Source organism: Acomys russatus, chromosome 29 (genome assembly GCF_903995435.1).
Source record: "Acomys russatus chromosome 29, mAcoRus1.1, whole genome shotgun sequence".
Classification (NCBI taxonomy): domain Eukaryota; kingdom Metazoa; phylum Chordata; class Mammalia; order Rodentia; family Muridae; genus Acomys; species Acomys russatus.
The window spans coordinates 21,417,791-21,442,490 of NC_067165.1; the positions used below are offsets into that span (position 1 = coordinate 21,417,791).

Consider the following 24,700-nt stretch of genomic DNA (forward strand, 5'->3'; position numbering starts at 1 on the left):
CCTCATCAGAGGACTTGATTCAGAAGAGTGTTTCCGATACGTACCTGTTCAGTCTGTTCAACCTCCTTGAGGGTGAGGGTGTCAGCCCTACGTTCTACCATCCGTGTCACCTCGAGCAGTTTCCTTTACATTCTTAGCCTCAGTTTCCTCATCTGGAAGACGAGACAGATGACGATACCCACTACGGGCAGTTGTGGTGACTGTGTGAGGTGGGACACAAGATGGTACCTACCAGGGGCACTTGTGGTGACTCTGTGAGAAGGTGGTTTCTCCTACACTGTCTAACACAGTGTTTGTGCAGTTACAGCACTCAAGAAGCTGAACTCGGCCTGAGTGGGGGTGTACTCCTGTAACCCTAGTACTCGGCATGCTGAGGCAGAGGGATCATCAGTTGATGAGTTTGGGCCCAGCCTGGGCTATACACTCTAAGCTATTTATAATTAGAGGTCTCAGAAAATCAAAACAGAGGGCTGGAGAGGTACCCCCATGGTTAAGAGAGCTTGCCACTCCTGGGGTGGACCAGGACTGGATTCCCAGCACCCATACTGGATGACTCACAACTGCTTGTAATTCCAATGCCCTTTTGTCCCCATGACCACTGCACATATGTGGTGCATGTGCAAACAAGCAGTTTTACATACATACACATAAGTAAAAATGGATGAATAAATAAATAGGCGATTTTTAAAATAGCTGGGTGTCATGGTGCACCTATGTAACCCCAGCCTTTGGAGAAGCAGAGGCAGAGAGATTGCTGGGCTTCTGTGTGTGTGCGATGGTGCTGGGGACCAAGACCAGGGCCTTGTAGAAACTAGACAAGCAATTTACCACTCTACTGCCTCCTGGACCTCCTAGTTTAACTTGTGGTTTGTTTGTTTGGTTGGTTGGTTTTGGTTTTAGTTTTTTGAGACAGGATCTCTCTTGTAGTACTGGCTCTCCTGGACTCACTTTGTAGACCAGGCTGTCCTCGAACTCACAGATTAAACTGCCTCTACTGCCTGAATGCTGGGATTAAAGGTGTGCACCACCAGCTCGGCCTAAATTGTGATTTTTTTTTTCTAACTTGTGATTTTTGAGGTCAGCCTTGTCTATTTAAGTTCCAGGATACCCAGGGCTACATAGTGAGACCTTCCCCCCTTGTTTGTTTATTATGTTTTTCAAGACAGGGTTTCTCTGTATAGCGTTGGCTATCCTGGACTCACTTTGTAGACCAGGCTGGCCTTGGAACTCACAGGGATCCACCTGCCTCTACCTCTCTGAGTGCTGGGATTAAAGGCATGCACCACCATGCCTGTTTTAGACTTTTTGTTTGTTTGTTTGTTTATTATGTATACTATGTTTTGTCTGCATATACAACTGCACGCCAGAAGAGGGCACTAGATCTCAATATAGATGGTTGTGAGCTACCATGTGGCTGCTGGGAATTGAACTCAGGACCTTTAGAAGGGCAGGGAGTGCTCTTACCTCTGAGCCATCTCTCCAGTCTGTTAGACTCTGTCTTTTAAAATTAACATCATCAATTACAAAAATCTGGGTACTTGAGAGGCAGAGGCAGTTGGAGGCAGTCTATGAGTTCAAGGCCAGCATGGTCTACATAAAGAATTGCAAAACAGCCAAGGATACAAAGAGAGAACCAAAGGCCACGGATGTAGCTCAGTTGGAAGAGTGCTTACCTAGCATGCAGGGCCCTGGGCTCCATCCCCATCACCACATAGAGCACACCTGTAATTCTAAGAGTCAGGAAGCAGAGGCAGGAGAATCAGAAGTTTTAAAGCCATCCTCATCCAAGGCTGGGCATGGTGCACACACCTTTAAGCCCAGCATTCAGGAAGCAGAGGCAAGTGAATCTCTGTGAGTTCAAGACCAGATCAGCCTTACATAGTGAGTTCCAGACTTGCCATAGCTATGAAAGAAGGCTCTGTCTCAAAAAACAAAGCAACAAACACCACCACCAACTACTACTGCTACTGTCACTCTCAGTCATTCTCGTCTATCTAGCAAGTTCAAGGCCAGCTTTGGCTACAAACCGTAGACTTCCGAGTGGACAGGCACCTGAGATTTTCTGTTCAGTGCCGGACTCTGCTTGCGTGCTTCTCTGGGCAGGACACAAGCTGTGTGCTATGGAAGTCTGGCCCACTTTCAGGGTCATTCCTCCCTTCTCCCTGTGCCTCAGCTGTTGGTCGCTCCTTGTTGGTGACTGGGTCACTGAAGCTGAACTCATTGGGAATCCACTGTATTCTTTGCTTGGCCATGTAGAAATAGCTATCTGATCCTAGCCTCTAAGGAGTTCAACGCTTTCACTCCACATTTATTTTACTGTACAGAATAAGGGTACGGGACAGAAGGGGAGGCAGCATCTGCTCTGTCTTGGCCTTCGTGGGGAGGCCACTCATAGCTAATACTTCATGTAGGGCTGGGTTGTAGCTTAGCTCATAGAATGCTTGCCTAGCCTCAGCAGAGCTCCGAGTTGGAACCTTAGCACTGCCCAAACTGGGGATGACGACATGTGCCTAAAAGAGACGGGATGGTCAGGTATTTATGGTCATCCTCAGCTACATAGTGAGTTTGAGGCTAGCCTGTGCTACTCGTGAGCCTGTCTCAAAAGCAACAGCGATAAAAGCCATGCATTAGGGGTGCCGTTGACAGGACAGGTCTGTTCCGTTGATGGCTCTTGCCATTCATGCTGCTGCTTGCCCTGCACACTTCCTGCTGGGCTCCTCCTCTTTAGCTTCCCTAAGTCCAGAAGTCCGGAGGCGAACTGGGCTTCAGCATCCCTGCAGCTGGGACAGGGTCAACAGACTTCAGGCAGAGCGGGAGGATAGGATAGTCCACTCTGGAGTCAGCCAACAAAAGGCCCTTCAAAGCAGCCATTCCTCTGCTTGATTCTCCTGTGACACTGACCCAGAAGGAAAGGATGGGCCTTTGTGTTAGACATCCCTGTGCCGATTATATAGAGGACTTTGGGGGACGGTATGCTAACCCTAAATTGTAGGTTCCATGGCAGGGACATGTGGCCGGTTGGCTAGGCCGGGAGTAGAAAAAGGCCACAGACTTGGGTTGGCACAGACTCATGTGTCCACTGGACCCCTGTTGGGACTTGGCTTCTACCTCTCGTTCTCTGGTGGCCCTGACAGGCTCAAGTCTGGCAACGTCTTGGAGGCCAGAGCAAGTCACCCACAGATGAAAGAAGACGCTGTGGTGTTCACATTAGAGCAGACGTGAGGATGGGGACCATGGTACCATGTCTTGGATTGACCATGTCTTGAATTGACCAGTTAGCTACTCCTTGTCCAGCTTAAGGAGGCGGATATCATTGTCTCATTTTATAGATGAGAAAACAAGCTGTTTGGAGTTCAGCTAAGGCAGCCTAGGTGTAGGTAGGTAGCTCTTTTCCCAGGTCCCAGTTTGGAACTGTTGAGCTCTCTTTTCTCTGGAGTGGGAGGAGAGACTGCTGGTTATGGCTACAGAGGACTCTGGAGGCCTGTGAACCAAAAGGCTCTAGTTCTCTCAGTTTCCACCATTTTGGGGCAGCGGGGCTGCTCTGCTGTGTTCTGCGGTCTCGAGATGTGGAGGAGGTCTTCAGAAGCATCCTAGGCAAGCAAATTTCCGGATGCACAAAATGAAAGAGTTCCCACAGTACCTACCCATTTCTGACCCACCAGGCATGGCTGCAGTCTCTGCCCACGGCTGAGAAATCCTCTTTAAGAGGCCCTGTGTTTAATTCTTGGGCATTGAAATGACTTTCCCTTCATCTTCAGCCAGCCCTCAGCATTGTGCTGTACACCCTTACCTGCATCACTTTAGTCCTTGTAGTAGCCCAGACCCTGAGGGAGACACTGCTCTCGCTCCCATTTAGGGGACTTGTGAGAGAGAGGAAAGCAATCCTTTTTTTTTTTTTGGTTTTTTTTCGAGACAGGGTTTCTCTGTGTAGCCTTGGCCATCCTGGACTCACTTTGTAGACCAGGCTGGCCTTGAACTCACAGCGATCCGCCTGCTTCTGCCTCCCGAGTGCTGGGATTAAAGGCGTGCGCCACCACGCCCGGCCGAGGAAAGCAATCCTTAAGGCCCGTGGTTAGTAACTGGTGGACCTGGGCTAGAAACCCCAAATGATTTAGCTCGAAGCCTAGAAAAGACACTCTGTCACCAGCTACCCCTGGTCAGATCCTCAGAGGAATTCTGGTTCTGGGACTCTTCCTCTCAGCAGGAGGATCCTAGGGCTCTTGGAGGCCTTTGAGGAGTTGGGGGTGGAATGGGGGTGTGATAGACACAGGCCAGAGCAGATGGTCTGGAAGTATTCGGCCATGAGGGATACGATTGGTCAGCGTGTTTGTATCTCAGAGGGCTTTTGGAAGCCCCGGAGGGGGAGGAAGAAGCTTGCATGTGGCCCTAACTAGAGAAGGAGCCAGAGTCCAACTGATTGGAGTGGCATGACCTATTCAGGGCTGGTGGTGGACACTGAGCCTTGCTCCTACACCTCAGCCCCCTGGAGCCTCTTCACTGGCTTGTCCATCTCTGTAGCGTTGCAAGGGTCATCTTTTTTCATTCTTTCTTCTCGACCACTGCCTTTCTGGGCAAAAGAGCACACCTGGGTGGCCCAAGCAAACAGGAAGAGAGGAAGGGTAGTGCTTAGAGACAGGATTTTTGAATATTGATGTTTCTGAGCCCTCTGGAGCCTTTGGAGGGAAAAGTGTGTGTGTGTGTGTGTGGGGGTCCTTTTCTGCGGGCTTCCATGCACAGGGGAGTGGGCGAGGGTAGCAGGGAAGCCATTTGTTCATGTCTGCTGGCACCACGTATTCTAGATCACAGCCATGGGACAGGTCTAGTCACTGCCCCATTGGAGCAGGTGTTGTGCTACTGGAAGACATAACGTAAAAAAGTAATGGGTGAAGAAAGTAATTTCAAAGCTCTGTAAGGGGCTATGGGGCAGCAGAACAGGGCTGAGGTAGAATGAGCCTTGGGGAGGGTGCAGTGGGAGTCGTTAGACTGAACGGTCAGCGAAGGCCTGTCTGAACTGAGCCCTGGAAGATGAGACAGAGGAAGCTGTGGGAATATCTGGGGCAGAGTGTTCTGGCAGCAAGAACATCAAGTGCAAAGCCCCCTGAGGTGGGATTTTCAAAGAGATTATAGGTGGTATGGGTTATTCACAGGCTTGCATGGGCAGTGTCTGATGGGTCAGGAGATGCATTTAGACTCAGCTCTGCTGAAATGTCTTGAGTGTTTTGGAAGAGTAAGCCCATTTTCTGCAGCCTTCTTGCCCCGAGCTCCCAGAAAGAGTTGATTAAATAAAGTAATGAAGGTAAGGGAATACGTCTGCAAGCTTCCTCCTTCTCCATTTCCTGTGGCAGGGATGCTAGGAGAGGCATTTTCCTTGGAATCTTGAGGGCTGGCTAGGGCTGGGCCATGGGGCTGGGTTGAGGGAAGCCAGGGAACAGGCACCGCCTAGCAACAGAGATGTTGACAAAGATACCAGAGCCAAAGTAAAGCCAGATTGGTTAAGGGGACTCAGATGCAAGTGGATGTTTGAAGAGGTGTGTGTGTGGGGGGGGGGGGCGGTGCGAGGAATTCATGGGCAAAGATAACTTAATTGTGGAATTTGAGTTGCCGGGCGGAGGTTCTGTGTTATGGTTCAGAGGTTCTCCCCCACCCCAGGTGGGCATGCAACTTCTATCAGTTCTGGGATGGTGGAGAGCTAAACAGGGAAGCAGGTTCAATCCTAGCTGTATTAGTTCAGTTAGTGCAGGAGGAGGGGATGGTTAGGTACAACCGGAAGCCATGGCTCCCAGCAGCGCACGTGGTTCACTCACTGGCATGGAGGAACCCAGGCACCCGGCAACTAAACAAACCCTAGGCCTCCCTTGCTGGGAAATCTGTTACATTGAAACCAGTAGGGAGATGACCTCACAGGCCCTGTGGGAAAGGATAAGGCTGACCTTGTCCAAAGAGTCTCAACATCCTTAAGCCACTCTCTGGACCATCCTGTCTAACCTGTAGTTCTCTCACCAGCTTCCCGAGGAAGCAATGAATCAGCTAATATTTACTTTTTGAAACTTCCATCTTCACCTTAGACATCACTTGTGTCAGTCTCGAAGACACTGGTTTTTTCTTGAGCACATCTGGATCCTTGGTCCCCAGGTAGGGAGTACCATCGGCCTTAGATGGTTATCTCAGAGACAGCAAACAACCTGTTCAAGGTCGCACTGTAAACCGGTGAAGCGAGGAAAAAAAAAAAAACTGCACACATAACGATAGCCACTTGCATGGCATATTTGCTGGGTTAGCCGCAGTGCTAAGGAGTAGATGTGCTAAGTATTACTCACGTCATTAGCACTTTCATGATGGCACTAATGTCCCCGTTTTATAGATGGGAACATGGTGTGTAAGTGCGGTGAATCACTGGTCCCTGTATACACAGCTAGTAAGTGAGTAGAAAGAGATTTCAACCTAGGTAGTGAGATGGCACAGCCACACCAGTGACTGGTTTGAAGTGGTTGGGGAGAGGCCTGGGGGTGGGGTGAGGGTGGGGTGTCCAGGAGTCACCTGATCTCAGGAGAGGAGCATCAGCTGACCCTGGGGCAGAGGAGGAAGTACTCTGACTTCTGCAGCACTTTTCCTTTCCCCTCCCCATTTTCTATTCTTTTTCTGGAAGGTAATTGCTTGGGGCAGTGACAGCCTCCTGGTGAATTACACAGTTGGCTTCCCAGTGAGATTTGTAACAACAACCTCGCCAGCCTGGCAGCCCCCAGCAAGTTCCGGTTTAAGAAACTAATTGCCGGATTGTGTAGTTGGTGCTAAATTGGGTAATTTCTTGGTGACGGCATCTGTGCCACTTCTTCCATTCCCAGACAGATTCGAGGTCTGTCACAGAAGAACCTGTCACACACAGCGCCCTCCCAGACTCCCTTGCTTTCCACGTCCCAGCCAGCCAATAGGTAATTGCAGAAGTGGCTGCCTCCCTGGCCCAGAGGTTTCACCATCGGGGCATCTGTCCGTGTCAAGGGACAAGAAGAAAGAAAGGTGGCTTGGTGTGGTAAAATGGAGGACGCAAGGGCTTGGGGATGTGCAGCTCAGTTGGTAGAGGAGTCTGCCTGGCACATGAATGCAAGCCCCGTGGTTTGGTCCCCAGAACCACATGCCTCCAATCCTGGGACTCAGAGATAGAGGCAAGATCATCATCACAAATTTAAGGTTGATAGATCGTGAGTTAGAGACCAGCTTAGGCTACGTAAGACCCTGTCTTGGGGTCGGGGTGGGTGGGTGGGGGAGTGGGGAACAACAGCTTCAGAGAGTCCCCTTTTTTCTCTTTATTTGACCTTGGACTTGGTACAAAGTGACATTCCACACATAGGGGGAATAGTTAAATGAGGTTCCCATTAGCTCTGTGGTACGTATGTCTTTTTATTTGTTTGGTTGCTTAATACCTGTTACTTTCCAATGCCGTTTCACAAGCTCTGACTTCTCCAGGCTAGTAGTCCAGGCAGTCAAGGCCAATCTGCCGTGGAGTCTGGAAGTGTGGGATTGCTATCAGCTCTTAGGGAGATCTTGGTTAGGCCCAAGCCCCCGGTTTCTGCTTTCTTTAGATGGGAGTGTGTGGAGAAATGATGTCACATCTTGGGGTAGTTTTGGGAATCAAATAAAATGCCTTAAGTGAAATGGACCTTGTTCTTTGCGGGCATATAGCCACTCAACATGCCAAGCATTGTGCCCAGGGGCCGGGGCCGGGGGTGGGGTGGGGCTACGCACTGAAGGTGGTCAGAATTCCTGCATAGAATTCACCTTCTATCAGGAGAAGAAGACTGCTACAGAGTCACACAGGTTTAAAATGGTAACTAGATAAGAGCAAGGTACTTGATGCCTTGAGAGCAAACAGCAGGGGGATCTGACCTAGTCAGGGAGGCCAGAGAACGCTCCCCCCCCCACCCCCAAGAAGCAACAACTGGGCTGAGATCTGAAGGACAAACAGAAGTCAGCAAGGCAGAGGTGGGAGTGGGGGTGGGGGTGGGGAAGCTTTCTGGACAAGGAGTAGGCCCCATGATGTGAAGGACCATGGCACTGAAAAAAGGCTGGCTTGACTTGAAGCACACACACAGAGAGAGAGAGAGAGAGAGAGAGAAAGAGAGAGAGAGAGAGAGAGAGAGAGAGAGAGAGAGAGAGAGAGAGAGAGAGAGAACGCAAGGGAGAGGGAGCGTGTGGGGAGAAGATGCTGGGAAAGCAGGACGGGCTAGGTGTGTGTGGTTGGCCAGGTTAAGAAGCTAACCCAGCCAGGTGGTGGTGGCGCATGCCTTTAACCCCGGCACTTGCAAGGCGGAGGTAGGGGGAATCTCTGTGAGTTCGAGGCCAGCCTGGCCTACAAACAAAGGGAGTCCAGGACAGCTAGAGCTGTTACACAGAGAAACCCTGTCTCAAAAAACCGAAGAAGAAGAAGAAGAAGAAGAAGAAGAAGAAGAAGAAGAAGAAGAAGAAGAAGAAGAAGAAGAAGAAGAAGAAGAAGCTGACCCAAGGACACCGACACTGGTGAAGAAAGCAGAGAAGTGACACAATCACGCCTGCGCGTCTCCAAGTGATCATTTGGGTTACCGGAAACAGGGAGGCCGGCAAGGAGCCTGCTGCATATGTCCCAGCAGAAGGTGATGTTTGAAGTGCAGCTGGATTTGGTAGCACTGCTTTCTGCCGCAAATGCAGAAAATCTGGCCAACAGTGGTTTAAAATAGAGTTTGTTCCTTTATCATATATAGGCCTGGAGAAAGGCAACCGCTTGTGTTGGTTCCGTGGCTCAATGGTGTCAGGACTAACATCTCTGTGATTTTCTAAGCCTCTCTCTCTCTCTCTCCAAGCTGGATACCCTAGATCTGGCCACCGTTGCGTTATTCCAGGCAGAAAGCAGGGGAGGAAGGGTGGCACCCTGTGTGACAAGGGCAGAGCTCCACCCCTTGTCATAAAGGCAGACTTTCCCTCCAGGAACCTCATATCTCACGCATAAATCATTAGCCACAATGGAACGCCATGGCCTTGTCGCAAGGGAGGCTGGGAAGGAAGAGGGGTTTGGGAATCAGTCTCTGCTAGTCAGCCAACAGTGATTGGTGGGTATGGGACAAAGTGGGCTCTGCTATTTTTAGGAAGCAAAATCCATAGGAGGTGGTGATGGGTTGGGCAATGAGTCCTCTCTCCGTTTTCTTTTCCTTCCCATTCATTGTATTTAGTAATGAGGTGGGGGCCGAGGCGAGAGACATAGGATCTGAAGAATAGTCCGTAGAAGGAAGCCGGTTCATAATTAAATCTTTCCTTTAAAGCCGGGTGTGGCGGTGCACGAATGCAATCCCAGTACTCTGGCGGTGGAGGCAAGAGGATCAAAAATTCAAGGTCATTTTTGTCTGTACGAGGAGTTCAGACCTGGCTTGGGTTCCATGAGATTAAATATATTTTAAAGGAAAGGCAGTAATGGAGTAGCCCCTTCCTTCAGTAACTTGTAGTTAGCTGTGTAACTTCCTGTTTGTATGCTGAAGATTCTAGACAGTCAAATAAAGGCTTCTGGTGGGTTTGTTTGTAGGCCTGTAATCCCAACACTCAAAAAAAAAAAAAAAAAAAAAAAAAAAAAAAAAAGCATCCATGCTTGGGCTACATGGTGAGATCCCGTCTCAATTTAAAAAAAAAAAAAAAGAAAAAAGAAAAAAAGTAGTGGTTAAGAGCCCCTAGTGCTCTGGCAGGGGGACCTGAGTTCAGTTCCTAACACCATGTCGGGTGGTTCAGAGCCCTTTGTAACTCCAGCCCCAGGAGGCTCAGAGGCCTCTGCCGTGACCATCAATATCACATCCAAATGCCCCACTTGGAAACACAAGGTAAACATGATTAAAAATAACATTTTTAAAAATGAAAACAATAAGCTGGGCACCGTAGCCCACACCTTTAATCCCAGCACTCAGAGAGGCAGAGGCAGGTGGATCTCTGTGAGTTCCAGGCCAGCCTGGTCTACAAAGCAAGTCCAAGACAGTCAAGGCAACACAGAAAAACCCCATCTTGAAAAAAACCAAAAACAGGCTGGAGAGATGGCTCAGAGGTTAAGAGCACTGACTGCTCTTCCACAGGGCCTGAGTTCAATTCTCAGCAACCACATGGTGGCTCACAACCATCTATAGTGAGATCTAGTGCCCTCTTCTGGCCTGCAGGTGCACATGCAAGCAGAGCACTGTACACATAATAATAAATAAATCTAAAAACAAACAAACAAACAAACAAAAACCAAAAACAAAACAAAAAGTTTTTTTTGAAATTTAATCTTATTTATTTAGTGTGTTCATGAAGGTGTGCACAAATGTTACAAGGCACGCAGGGAGGCCAAAGGTCAACTTTTAGGGGCTCTGTTTTCTCCTAACACTTTGTGGGCTCTGGCGATCCAACTCAGATTGTCATGCTTGGCAGCAAGTGCCTTTTAACCCACTGAGCCATCTCACCAGCCCCAATCTTCTATGGTTTTAAAATGGCTTCACGTGTATTGCATCATTTGATGGTCACTAAAGTCCTGGATGATGTGTGAACAGGTGAGGTTAGGCTTAAAAGATCACGCCATTTGCCTGGTACCTTAGACCTGGTCTTGGGGCTATGTTCTATTTCTAGATAGTTCTTTCCTGTAGGGCACGGGTGCTGGGGTCTGTCTGGAGAGCAGCGAGTACAAGAGCTCCTGTCTCAGGCTAGAGCTAAGGGAACATGGGTCGGCGAGAATCAAGTTTGGTAAGAGCTTTTTGACAAACTGGATGGGTGGGTTCACCCCTATAATCCCGGCATTTAGGAGGTGAATGCAGTAAAATCAGGAGTTCAAGGTCACCCTTGGCTATAGAAGGAGCCCTAGGCTAGCCTGGGGCAGGTGAAACCTTTCTCCAAAAACAGCACCAAGACCGTTGGAGAGATGACTCCATGGTTAAGGATACTTGCTAGGATTTGGGTTTGTTTCCCAACGCCCACGTGATAGCTTGAGATAATCTGTGATTCCAGTTCCAGGGGGGATTTGACACCTTCTTCTGACCTTAGCAGGCACCAGGTACACATATGGTGCATATACATTCATGATGGCAAAACACTTATACACATAAAGTACATGAATCCTAAGGGGGGGGGGAACAAACAAAGCAAAACATCTCAGTGGTAGCCCAGCCGCTCAGTGCCAGCAGGTGTGGGAAGCTGGTGGCAGGGAAGCTGGTGGGGGAAATACCTGTGAACCTCCACTGCTAGGAAGGTCAGCGCGAGGTTCCGGTTTGATATGACCATAGATAAGGAAAATAGGATGATGTGAGCTTCAGCCAAAGTGGCCTTTGAGCTGTGAGGCTGGGATCTGTGTCCTTCTTGGGGGCAGCAAAAAAGAATATGCCACGGACAAGGCTTTAGGCCAATCAAAGCTGCATCCCAGGTGGGAGCTGCTTCCGCGTGGCTTTATACAAGAGCTCCCCTCTGTTATCCTAGCAAAGGGACAAGAAAGGAGAACTGCCATAGAACCAGATTCTTGGTATCAATAAGATCACCTCAGTGTCCCTCTAGGCAAGGCAATGAACAGCTCCTTTGGTCCAGGCGCTGGAGCTGGGAGCTGCAGGTTTGAATCTTTCCTCTATAGAACATTTTTTTTTTTTTCTCCCAAGACAGGGTTTCTCTGTCTCTGTTGGCTGTCCTGGACTCACTTTGTAGACCAGGCTGGCCTCGAACTCACAGTGATCCACCTGCCTCTGCCTCCCGAGTGCTGGGATTAAAGGCGTGCGCCACCATGCCCGGCTCTTACAAACTTCCCCAACCTTCTTCCTTGTGTCACATTCCTCCGAGTCAGGAAGTTCTTCCTGATGTCTGACTGTGTCTCTTCCACTATTATTAATCATGCCCCAAAAAGCGAGCTCTTCCCTCTGACATCCCTGTGTCTAATAATGGCATCATTAGTCTTCCAGTCACGGCTGCCGCCAACTTCAGAGTCATCTTCCTCCCTGACTCTCTCTCCCAGTATTTGCCAAACCCTAACTGGCTTCTGGGACTTTCCCAGCCCACCCCTCAGAATCTGGTATTTGCTTTCTTTTGTCTGCCTTGCACTCTTTTCTCCACTGGGAATTTATCCCACGCCCAACTTTTGGTGACCCATATTGTGCTTCCAATACCCTCTTCTCTCTGGGAAGCCTTCCTTAACTCCTCTCTATGGAATCTAGTTTGGCTGCCAATCCAAGCCAGCCTACCATTTTGTCATCTCTCTCTGGCACAGGCCATTTCCTGATCTGCCGCAGTAAACACTCACTTGGTACAGGCTCAAGGCAGAGATGTCTGGGACCTTTTTTTTTTTTTTTCCTTCTCACCTTACTGGAGACCATGGTGGTAGGGGACATGGAGACTGAAGGAAGCAATTTCAATCCTGTGTGCTTGCTGCTTCACGGGGGGTGGGGGGTGGGGGGGGCACCCGGAGTGCCACAGAAGCCCAAACGAGAGGCATAACCCAGAATAAAGAGTACAGAAAGTCTCCATGTGAAGGTGAGGCTTACATTTGAGTAAGTGCTAGCCAGGAGGAGAGATTGGAGGGTAGATGAAAGGAGGATGGAACAGCTTGTGCCAGAATGTAGGAACCTGATAATCCTACCCCCTGAGAGGTTCTTCCCATCAGTCTGCAGACCTTTTCAGGACAGGGTCCATACTCAGATGGCCTCGGGACACTTTTCATTAACTCTGCCTTGTGGTAGGTGCTCAACAAATGTCTGTGGATCGCAGCCATGTTTAAGAGCAATGAGCGTGCTGTAGCGGAGCACCGCGGACTGATCACACAGACACCTGCAGTTGGAGGTAGTCCAACCTGTGAGTGCATTTGCATACATTTGCATAATGAAGCCAACTTCATTTCCCTGAGGGGCTAAAGCCTCTGCATCATGGGGGATCTAACCAGTTCTGCTTTGGAGGGGGGAGGGGTTGGGAAAGAAAAGTGTCAGGCTAGAGACCCGTCCTGAGGACTCCAGGAGAAATGTCATGCCTCCTTGGCTGACTGCCTCTTTCTTTCCTGTCAGGAGCCAGTGGTCCTGCGCCTGCCGAAGTTAGGATTCTGCCTGGTGGTGGGGATCCTGACATCAAGGATGGGACACCCCCGATGGTGAGTGTTAGGAGTTGGAGAGATGGGGTTTATTTATATTCAGATGCTCAAACCCAAATACTTGATTCGAAATGACTCTCTCATTTACTGGCTTTCCCATCTCCCCCCCCCCCGCCCCTATTTTGAGGTCCATTTTCTCATGGTAAGGGTGGATAATGTCTACCCGACAAGATTTTCAGTCGGCTTAGAGACTGAGGTGTGCACAGTACTACCCAGTGCTAGGGAAATAATGGTAGGGAAAAGTAGGAGACAAGCTTGGGACAGGATCAGGAAGAAGCCAGAAACAGAGCGGGTGTAGGGAGGAAGGGAGAGTGAGTCTTCCGAGGTACCGCTGTCTGGAGCCTTTGAGACTGTCATCTCCTAGTCAGCAGATGGCCCAGGAGCTGGTCTGGGGTGGGGGGAGGGCTCCGTCTGCCAGAGCCTCTGTCCCTGTCCCTCCTGCTGTCACCTCCTCCTGCCATAGCTCCTGTCCTGGCACCTCCTGGAGTCCTGATTGGAGGCAGCTCTTGCTGAGAGCTGACCTCTCTTGTCCTGTCGCCTTGGCAAGCCTGGGATAGGGGCCAGGGCCACTAGTTCCACAAAGGCTTCTCCACTGGCTCTCAGCCTCGTCGGCCCACTGTTCCTGGGAGGAAGAACTCCTGGGTTCAGTTCTCAGCTCAGGGGGTCACATGTTGCCTGGTCTAGCCAGCATTCCTTTTCTGGAGTCTTCTCTTCCTCCACGCTGCCCTCACATGGAGAGGGAGTGTGGCAAAGGGTAGTAGCAAACTTGGGGGGCTGGGGGGCGGGGGGAAGGGAAGGGGATGACTCCAGCAGGGCATGTCAGGAAGGCAGCAAAGGTAGGGGGAACCAACTCAGATTTTCCTGCCAATGGCATTCTGAGCAAAGGGGAGGGGAGGAGCCTACAGTCAGGAAGTAGATGTGCAGGGAAGGGGGTTGCTCTGGCATGGCGTGGAGATGTACACTTGAAGTTAGAGTTCTCTTCCATTACAGTGTTGGGTGCTCCAGATCTGAGGCCTGGGACCTGCATTAGTGGGGTGTGGGATAGGGCTGGGGCAGAGGGATGACTGTGGACCAATTTGCTACAGCTTCGCTTGCTAAAAGCCAGTTCACCTAACGACTGGTTTCTTTGAATACGTTGTATGTCTGTTTGGGTCTCCTTTTGTTTATGATAATCTGAGGATATTTAAAAGCCCATTTGGCTGAAAGCATTTCCTCTTGTGGATAAGTATTTATCAACTTTGCAGCATTGATGAGGGATGGGATTATTTTGTGCCCTTGTGTCTATTATGACTGTTTTAAGGACTTTCCAGCCCATGTGTGGAAAGATCGTCTAATTAATCACAATAAATTGGTAGGCACTACTGAGAGGGATGCCACAGTGCCCTACTGAAAGGTGATTTTAGGTGAAGTGGCTTGTTGTTCAGTTCAAATCCCTTTTCTCCCTATTTTCTCAGGAGGTTCCTGGGGCCTGGCCCCCAACAATATGAAGAGCCTTTGCTGAGGCCATGAGGGGTTACCATGGCGACCGAGGCAGCCATCCCCGCCCAGCCCGCTTTGCTGACCAGCAGCATATGGACGTGGGCCCAGCTGCCAGGGCCCCGTACCTGCTGGGCTCCAGGGAGGCCTTCTCCACCGAGCCCCGCTTCTGTGCCCCGAGAGCTGGCCTGGGACACCTTTCTCCAGAAGGGCCCCTGAGCCTGAGTGAGGGTCCATCATCAGTAGGCCCTGAGGGAGGTCCAGGGGGGGTGGGGGCTGGGGGAGGCAGCAGTACCTTTCCCAGGATGTACCCCGGCCAGGGCCCCTTCGACACCTGTGAAGACTGTGTGGGCCACCCACAGGGCAAGGGTGCCACCCGCCTGCCTCCCACACTCCTGGATCAGTTTGAAAAGCAGTTGCCAGTTCAACAAGATGGCTTCCACACACTCCCATACCAGCGAGGTCCAGCAGGGCCTGGGCCTGGACCTGGATCTGGCGCTGCCCCTGAGGCTCGCAGCGAGAGTCCTAGCCGCATCCGGCACCTGGTACACTCTGTGCAGAAGCTCTTTGCCAAGTCTCACTCTCTGGAGGCACCTGGGAAGCGAGACTATAACGGGCCCAAGGCCGAGGGAAGAAGTAGCTCTGGGGGAGACAGCTACCCTGGTCCAGGCTCTGGAGGCCCCCACACTTCCCACCATCATCATCATCACCACCACCACCACCACCACCAGTCCCGGCATGGCAAACGGAGCAAGAGCAAGGACCGCAAGGGGGATGGGCGACACCAGACCAAGGCCACAGGCTGGTGGAGCTCTGATGACAATTTGGACAGTGACAGTGGCTTTCTGGGTGGGAGGCCCCCTGGAGAGCCTGGTGGTCCCTTCTGCCTGGACGCACCGGATGGGTCCTACCGGGACTTGAGCTTCAAGGGGCGTTCGGGCGGGTCAGAAGGCCGCTGCCTTGCCTGCACTGGCATGTCCATGTCACTGGATGGACAGTCAGTCAAGCGAAGTGCCTGGCATACCATGGTGGTCAGCCAGGGCCGGGATGGATACCCAGGGGCTGGGCCAGGCAAGGGGCTCCTGGGTCCAGAGACCAAGGCCAAAGCCAGGACTTATCACTATTTGCAGGTGAGGCTTTGTGGGGGTAGGGAACCGTGTTCTGAACCCTCACCAGTCTGGTCAGCTGGGGGAAGAGTGGACATGGTTGGGTGGAATCCAGCTGTTGCTGTATTGGAGGCCTTGAAGACAGGAGACCCTGCCTCTATGATACCTTGAACCCCCTTTGGGGCTTCACTTTTCCTCATTTGTACAGTGAAAGGGCCTCCTTTAATCTGACCATGTATGTCAGGACCAGGAAAACTTTTTGACCTTCTGGTTTGAACGAGACATGCTGACCTCTGTTACTGGGGTTGGAGGTGGTGTGAGGTTAAGGGAAGGCAGCTGGTAGGACATAATGGTACTAACCTACAGTACTGCCTTGGAGGTTGGAGGTTGGAAAGTAGTTCCTCCTGCCCTGCCCCGAGCCCTTCCCTAGGCCTTTGATACTCAAATCCGGGCGGTCCACCTAATTGGACAATGGAGATCAGTTTCAAGAACTTGCCTTTCTCCTTGAGTTTGTCATTCTAGGTTACGGTGTGGTGGGACAGTCTAGGGAGTTATAGAGAAGCCTGGAAGCATGCCTCTTCGGGGGGGGGGTTCCCGAGGGTGGTGACACACTGGAGTCTGAGGCCTGTTGTCATTCCAGGCACCCCCTTTCCTGCCCCCCTACCCCCCAATACAGGGTTTCTCTGTGAGTAGCCCTGACTGTCCTGGTTTCACTTTGTAGACCAGGCTGGCCTCAAACTCACAGTGATCCTGCCTTGGCCTCTGCCTCTGCCTCTGCCTCTGCCTCTGCCTCTGCCTCTGCCTCTGCCTCTGCCTCTGCCTCTGCCTCTGCCTCTGGAGTGCTGGGATTACAAGTGTGTGCCATCATGCCCAGCCAGGCAGGCCTACTTAAGAGTGGCTGTCCAAGTGATGGCTGTGGAATTCTCCCATCCTGTCGCAAGTTGCTTTTTTGGTCCTTTTGCAACAGGGAGCTCTGAGCCCTTTCCCGGGGCTTTCATTGCAGCCTAGTGCTTGTGAGTGCTTCAGTCATTTTAGGAGGAAAAGTCAATACAGATTTTGGCGACGCCCGGCAGGTTCGGGGTCGTCTCCAAAGTCCACACTCATTCATTCATCCAGTGAGTGTGCCCTTGATGCAGAGCTCAGGATTTCTAGGGACTAGAGGAGGCTGTATGCTAGAAGAGAGTCCTGGGTTCCGTGGGGACACAGAGGAGGCCCCTCACTCACCAGCGGGTGGTGGCTAGGGGTGGCTCGGAAAGGTTTCTAGGAGGAAGGTCTCCTGAGCTGGCTCTCCAAGGAGGAGCCCAAGTTAGTGCAGACTGAAGGCGTTTCTTGGGGAGATCGTACAGCCTGACGGAAGGAGGTATGGAGAGGTGAGCTTGCATGAGCCTTTGGGGTGACATTGGCCTTGCCTGTAAGTCGTACACATGTTAGTGTTCTCCTGGGGGATCTCATGAAAGCCCAAGAGAGCAAAAAGGACTATAGCAAAAACAGGAGGAGACTTCTGGGATTTGAGGAGGGGGGGGGGTAGGTTAAAGCTTCAGAGTGTTTGCTCCCTGGGTGGGGGAGGTGCTCTAGACTGAGAACTGAAGAGTGCAGGCAGGAAGCATATGCACCCTTTCCTCCCCTGGAACCAGACCTTGCCACCATTTTGCTGCTCCCTGCTGCTTCTCCAGGGCTGTCCTGACCTCCCTGGGGGCTTCCTTTTTAACATGCACCTCACAGTGTCCTGCAGAGGAGCAAAGAGCTCTGCAGTGGCTGTGGAGTGGGAGCCCTGCAGTGTGGCAGTGCAGTGCCTGCCCTGGCCGGCCCATTTGCTGGCCTCCTGCCACTTCCCTCTGGAGAGGGTGGGGGTGGGGGTGGGGATAGTTATCAGGGCCTGGGGTTCCAGAGCATCGTAAATATGATGGGGGCTGGGTGGGAGCCTGAGCCCGTTTGTGGGTAAACCAAAGGCTGCAGGAACCTTCCAAGACAGCCTTGCTCCCTCGACACATAAGCTAGGGAGGTTGGCTCTCTGTGATATGATGTCTTTATTAGGCAATTTTTTTTTTTTGAGATAGGGTCTCATGTAGCCCAAGGGGACCTCCAACTTACTGTGTAGACCAGGCTGCTTTTGTCTACTTCCACCTCCAAAGTGCAGTAATTACAGACAAGACATCACCACACAGAGCGTCCTACCCTTTTAATGGAGCCTGGTTTCTCTCACTGGACACCAGTGTGCCTGCGGGGCCTTTTCTAGGTCTCTGCTCCCTGCTCAGAGCTTCTTCACTCTGTTTCCTTTTCTGTTCCCATCTTCCATGGCGCTCTGGCTCCTCACTGAGCCTGCTCCGTTATGAGGGTGCCTCCCGGTACCTTAGCTAGCTTTACTCTTCCTATGAGTCCCTCTCCCTCAGCCTTGCTCCTTCTCGGAGCCTCCCTCCGTCCTTGTACTGTTTAACCTCCTCCTTCCTTGCTGCCTCCCCTCAGACGTTCTCCCCTTACATCTCATTCTTCACAGAGCAGGTGACCATCATGAACCCCAACCTAGGTTGGTCCCTCCTCCACCAGGGCTCTTCAGCACCTTCATCCCCTAAACTGCCCTTGTAGTTAAAAAGCTATCTCGACCGGCTCTCTTGAAAACACACCCACTGCTGCTGTTGAAAACACACCCACTGCTGCTGTTATCCTAAAAATTTTCTCTAAACCCCTCACCCCCCTACCACTTCCTGTCGTCCTTTTCTGTTTTACTCAGAACATGGACTCCTTTCCTCACTTCCCCTCAGTTCTCACCACGGATTTTCACATTCTGCCCTTGAAAGCGCCCTGGGCCCTGGGCACCGGTGGTCTCTGGGCAGCAGTCTCCCACCTGCCTTTTAATGCTTGTAATCCTAGCCAACGTTTATCGAGCGATCTCGGTGTTCCAGGCACACTGTATTGCTTGTTTATCTTTTCCACCCACCATTCTGATGTAGGTATAATTACTTCTACCAATTTATAGGCCAGGAAACTGATTCTGAGAGCCTAATTAGCTTTGCTCAAGTTCGCCTAGCTAGCAAGCGACGGGGCCAGAATTTGCCCTGGGTCTCCCAACTCAAGAGCACAAGTTACTAACCTTGGAGAGCATTTGGCATTTGACATAATTGACTCTTTTCTTCTTGAAATGTCTCGTTTCTGTGACATGGCATTCTCTTGACTCCCTCCCACCCCTCTGCCCACTCCTTCTCAGGTGACTTCACAGGCCCCTTTTCTGTTCTTTGCAGTCCTTTTGAAAATGTCAGTGGGTCTTTCCTCAGTTCTTTCCCTCCTCCCCCAGACCTCCCCCCACCTCCGCTGGGGTGTCCCCTTTACTCCTGTGCATCTAGTTACCACCCTTGATTTCTGCATGTCTGCCTCCAGCCCGTCTCTACCAGTAAACCGCCCCTTCCCCCCAGACGGAGCATAGTAACCACCTTCTTAGTTATTCTAGGCCAAACTCAGGGTGCTTACTTCTGAACCTGTCACACTTCCCCTGAATCTGTTTATCTGGAGTTCTGGGGCTCAGTGAAGGACAGTAACCCCCACCTCCACCCCCACCCCCCATGGGTCCTCAGCCACAACTTCTCTCAGTCATCTTGGATCCTCCCCCCCTCCTGCTCCTTCCCCCACCAATCAGGCTCACTGATGCTCTTTAGCATCTTCATCTCCATCTCCTCCTCTTCCCCTTATTCTCATTGTCCTAATTTAGGCCTCATCATCCCTTGCCTGCATAACAGCCTCAGCCTCCTAATTGGCTTCCCTCCCACCACTTGAGCGTTTTTCCTGGGCCCTGATCTTCTGGCCATCTAGCTAGCCTCTGTCTAGACTGCAGTGCGCTGCTATGCTCCCTGCCCGATACCCTGTGTGGTTCCTTGAGAGCTGGGAGAGAGCCAGAGGATGGGGAGCAGAACCGTGCTCAAAGGATGAAGGAGAAGGGGTAAAAGGTGACTGAGGTCCAGGTGATGCTGCACATATGGGGCTGGGAGGATATGATTGACAGGCCACTCAGGCCTCTGGTCTTCTGATCTGTCACTCTAAGGCTCTTTAGCTGACCCTCTGTCGAGTCACTAAAAGGTCTCTGGAGGGGACCGTGCAGCAACTCCCACAGGGAGGGGAACACCCCTGAGACATCCCCTTCAGGTTCTGTGTGTCTACTCTTCAGTGTGGCTTGCCCCCCAGCAGGGCAGAGCGCCCCCCACTGGCAGGGAGAGAGAAGAATACCCTCTCCTCTAAGCTGAGTGGTGGGTGACATGTCTGAGAGATAGAGGCCCTTGTCCTTGCAGGTGCCGCAAGATGACTGGGGGGGTTACCCCACGGGTGGAAAGGATGGGGAGATCCCCTGCCGCAGGATGCGGAGTGGCAGCTACATCAAAGCCATGGGGGATGAGGAGAGTGGAGACTCAGATGGTAGCCCCAAGACATCTCCAAAAGCACTCGCCCGACGCTTTGCCTCCCGCCGTTCCTCCAGCGTGGACACAGCCAGGATCAAGTAAGGATGGTGTTGGGGCGAGAGAGGGGGGGTGTCAGAGATGATCCCGAGTTCCCACAGGACCTGTGCGTAGAGGGTTTTGGATGGGTAGCCCTGCTTAGGACTCAGTAGACTCTCTTGGTTTGCTCCATACGGAGTGGCGTCACCATCTTTGTTTTAGTGCTTCTTTCATATGTGTGTGTGTCTGGGGAAGGGACATTTTACCCAGAGTCTTCTGGGGAGTCTCTTTGTCGGGGTGGGGGTGTGGGGGTGGGGACAAGGGGGTGGGTTATGAGGAACAGAACCCAGTCAGAGGCCCTGATATTATCATGTCCCATCTCCCCGTCCTAGCATGCTCCCAGTCTGACTTTGGTATTTGCCTCTTTCAGCTGCTGTGTCCCACCCCGGATCCATCCCCGGAGTTCCATCCCTGGCTACAGCCGTTCCCTCACAACTGGACAGGTAGGGAGTGGCCCTGCATACACGGAGGGAAGGAAGGGTGGGAAAGGGAGGCCGGCTGGCTCCGTGCTCTTTCTAGGCTGTGATGTCAGTCTATCTGAGGAGAAAGCCCAAATTCTGTTCTGGGGAAGCCCTGGAACCTGCCTGTGACTTCCAGAGGTGCCTTGGGCTGGGAATCCCAAAGACCCCACCCAAGTATGCTCAGAGTAGTGAGCGTGGGTGGAAGGGCAGCATCGTTCCTAACAGGGTTTCTCAATTCTCTCCAGGCCCAACTGCCCCAGACTCATAAGTGAAAGGCACAGACAAGGCAGAGACTGGGCTGAAGTCTCCCAGGGTTCTGCTCCCATGGGCCACCTTCCTTTTCAACACCCCTGTTTCTTTCTTTCTTTCTTTTTTTTTTTTTTTTTTTCGAGACAGAGTTTCTCTGTGTAGCCTTGGCTGTCCTGGACTCACTTTGTAGACCAGGCTGGCCTCGAACTCACAGCGATCTGCCTGCCTCTGCCTCCCGAGTGCTGGGATTAAAGGCGTGCGCCACCACGCCCGGCACACCCCTGTTTCATAATCTTTGAAGTGACAAGAGTAAACTGGAAATAATGACTCTGTAATCCTGGTGCTTGGGAAGTGGATGTGGGCAAGGTCATGTGTTCAAGGCCAGTCTTGGCTGCATAGTAAGACTCCAATCTCAGAGAAACAAAACCAAAAGACAACTTTAGTGTTAGGTGTCTCTCAGGGAATTTCTGGGGGGTTCAATAGAAAACATGATTCAAATTGATGTTTCACAACACTGAGTTCCAGTGCTAGAGATGTAGCTCATTTAGCAAAGCGCCTGCCTAGCATTCACAAAGTCCCGGGTTCGATCCCCAGCACCGCATAAAACTGAGTGTGGCGGCACATGCCTATCTCGGCAGACAGACCAAAAGTTCAAAGTCATCTTCAGTTACTCATCAAGTTCGAGGCCAGCCTGCGGCCCAAGAAATCTTACTTCAAAGAGAATAAAGTGACTTCTATACCTAAGCGTAGGCCTCCCTTTTCATTAAACAGAGCCAGTAGTAGTCTATATTTGAATGTAGGAAACAGGGCTGAATAGAGGCTGAACCACTTACCAGCTGAGTGACCTGGGGGCAAGTTGCATGACTTTTGAGCCCCTTCCTTCCCTACTTAAAAATAGGCATCATAATAGCATTCTTGGCACATAGTCACTGCTCAATAAAGGTTAGCTATTTTTACTGTTTGCTGGGGGGGGGGGCGGGTGCGGAGAGAGCAACGCAAAAAAGCGACTCAGAAGAGCGTCCATCGGCTCCTATTGTGAGCCTCGGCAGTCTCTCAGAACCCCTTTTGTTCCACTTCCTGAATAAGGGATTCTGATTTGGCACAGCTGTCTCTCTGCCTCCAGCGGCCTCTGCTCCTAGCCCTACTGGTTAATGCTCAGTCTTCCTGTTTCTTGACCACCAGTGACACTAACACAGATGACGACCCTTCTTCCTGGAACACTTTTCTGCGGCAGCTTTTCGGACACCACACCATTCCCTGCGCCCCGCCTCCTACCTCTCCCACCCCCCCACCCCCCCGTCCCCCACTCCCAAATGCTTATTCTCATCTGTGTCTCTGGATGCCACCACTGCAGTTTTCCAGGCCTCTGTCCCCTGCTCTGCTTTCTACACCCACTCCATAGGTGACCTCATAGGCTCGCAGCTTTGAATATTCCCGAGGGCCTGGTGACTCCCAGCCGCAGGACTCCAGCCCAAAGGCTCCCTGAGGTGCCAGGCGTTATACATGGAACTGTGTGTCGGAGCTCCCTTGGATGGCTGGTGCAGGCCGTCCTGTCCTCCTCCTCCCCAGACCTCTACTCCACCCACCGTCTCCTTCGCCGCCCATAACGGCAGATTTATTTTTCTAGGGCTTGTGGTCTAGAAACCCGAAGTCAGTCTTTTTTGGTATCCCCACCCCCTCCCCTCCTCCCTCCCTCCCTCTTTCCCTTCCTTCTGGTGCTCTGATTAAACCCTGTGATTAAACTCATGTTGAGCACACACACTCCACCACGGAGCTATAGCCCCCGAGGCATGAAGTCAGACTCTGCTGTCCACACCATACCCATCAGTCCTTCAGCAGACCCTCCTCACAGTATTTCCAGGCTCTACCTACCCTTTGTCAGCTGCACTGCCGGTCCCCATGGGCTTGATTGGGACCATTACACTGCCTTCCTGTCAGTCTTCTGTGTTTGTACCGACTCCAACGCGTTCCCTTGTCAGTATAGTCAGAACAAGTATTTAAAAGCTTAAGTCAGCCTGGCGTGGTGGCGCACGCCTTTAATCCCAGCACTCGGGAGGCAGAGGCAGGCGGACCTTTGTGGGTTCGAGGCCAGCCTGGTCTACAAAGGGAGTCCAGGACAGCCAAGGCTACACAGAGAGACCCTGTCTCGAAAAACCAACCCCCCCCCAAAAAAAAACCCCAAACATAAGTACACTTGTTTACCTCTCTGCTCAGAGTAACCAGCCAGGGCTTTACTGGGGTTTACAAAGCCCTGTGTGAGCTGGCTGGGCCGCCCACCCCCTCAAACCTCCCCCCTCACCTCCCCTGCGCACCCCCTTTCCTCTCTCCCTCCCATTCCTTTGCTTTTTTTCCACCATACTGCACCTGTCTGATTTCCAGACACAGAAGTTAGACTCCAGCCTTAGGACTTTAGCGTTTGTTACTTCCTGGGCGTCTCCCTCCCAGACTCTCCCATGGACCTCTTCCTCACTTTGTTTCTTTGTTTCTTTCTTTCTTTTTTTTTTTTTTTTTTTTTCAGATCTTTTCCAAATGTTCTGAAATTTTAATCTGAACCTTCCAAACATTTCCTATTCCTCGCCTTCCTCCTCCTCTCTCTCCTCCTCCCACCTTACATTATCTAACAGAGTATATACTTGGCATGTTTCTCCTGGAGGTGTGACTTCGCGTCCTTGCTTTACAGAAGAGGGGAGAGAGAGGCTTAAAGCAGCAGAGACGCTGCCCTGTTGTCTCTAATGATGCTTGTCCTCCCAAGTGGATTTTTCTCTTTAGTGTTTGCCTTGAACGTCTTTCTCCATCTTTGGCTTTAAAGTGTTTTTTGTCCCATATGTTTCAGGTACGTCTTTTTCAAATAGTTTATGACTAGATTTGATCCTGCGCCCATTTGATAATTGCTCGAGAGTTTTGTACATTTATATTTATTGTGGTTGCTGATTATGCTTGGATTTATTTCTACCATCTTACTTTGTGCCTTCTATTTATCCTGCTGGGGTAGGGGAGAGTGCATGCTGGGGTGCACGTGTGGAGGTCAGATGGCAACATGAAGAATTGTTTCTCTTCTTTTTACCCTGTGGATCCTAAGAGAGTGAAGTGAGGTGGTCAGGCTCAGTGGCAAGCGCCTTCACTTGCTGAGGCATCTCTCCTGGCCTTCTCCTGCTTTGTAGATGATATTTTTCTCCCTTCCTTTATACCTACCTGTCTGTCTGTCTTTCATTTTTTGTTGTGATAGGCTCTCACCGTGTAGTTAAGGCTGGCCTATAACTTGCTATGTAGCCCAGGCTGGCTTTAAACTTGTAACTATCCTCCTGCCTCAGCCTCCTGAGGGATGATGACAGGTTTATGTCACCACACCCAGCAGTGTTGGTGCTTCTCTGTTCCTTTGCTGTGAGTCTTTGGATTGACTGAGATTGCTTTATTCTTCTCTCTGCCAAATCCCACACTGGCTTGACAGTTACGCATCCCGTTTTATTCTTTATGGTTACTCCTGTAATTTTAATGTGCATGCTTGACTTAGTCTGAAGCAGACAAGGTTTCCCACTCTTGCTCTGAATAATGCAAAATCCTCAGGGTACTTTAAATTTGATGACCTCCCTTTTTTAAGCAATAGAAATTTATCTGAGGGCAGGAGAGGGTGGTTCTGGCTCAGTGATGGAACAGTTGCCCAGCAGAATGGGGCCCTGGGTTCTCTCCCCAATGCCCACGTGAAAGTATTGCTTTCCTGAAACTCTAAATGCTAGAAATGTAGTGGGTTTTTTTTCAAGACAGGGTTTCTCTGTGTAGCCTTTTCTCTGTGTAGACTAGGCTAGCCTCCAACTCACAGTGATCCACTTGCCTCTGCCT

At 51.2% G+C, this 24,700-nt stretch overlaps 1 protein-coding gene across 4 annotated transcripts in view; it reads left to right on the forward strand.

Annotated features, from left to right (window-relative positions):
* Dlgap3 (DLG associated protein 3) overlaps nt 1-24,700 on the forward strand; it is a 68,925-nt gene that overhangs the window by 13,043 nt on the left and 31,182 nt on the right. For all 4 annotated transcript variants that reach the window (XM_051171170.1, XM_051171167.1, XM_051171169.1 and 1 more), the window contains exons 2-5: nt 13,011-13,093; nt 14,548-15,699; nt 19,950-20,155; nt 20,524-20,596. In XM_051171170.1, the coding sequence (XP_051027127.1) occupies nt 14,599-15,699; nt 19,950-20,155; nt 20,524-20,596 (1,380 nt within the window). In that variant the 5' untranslated portion in view covers nt 13,011-13,093; nt 14,548-14,598. The remainder of the gene's footprint in view (nt 1-13,010; nt 13,094-14,547; nt 15,700-19,949; nt 20,156-20,523; nt 20,597-24,700) is intronic.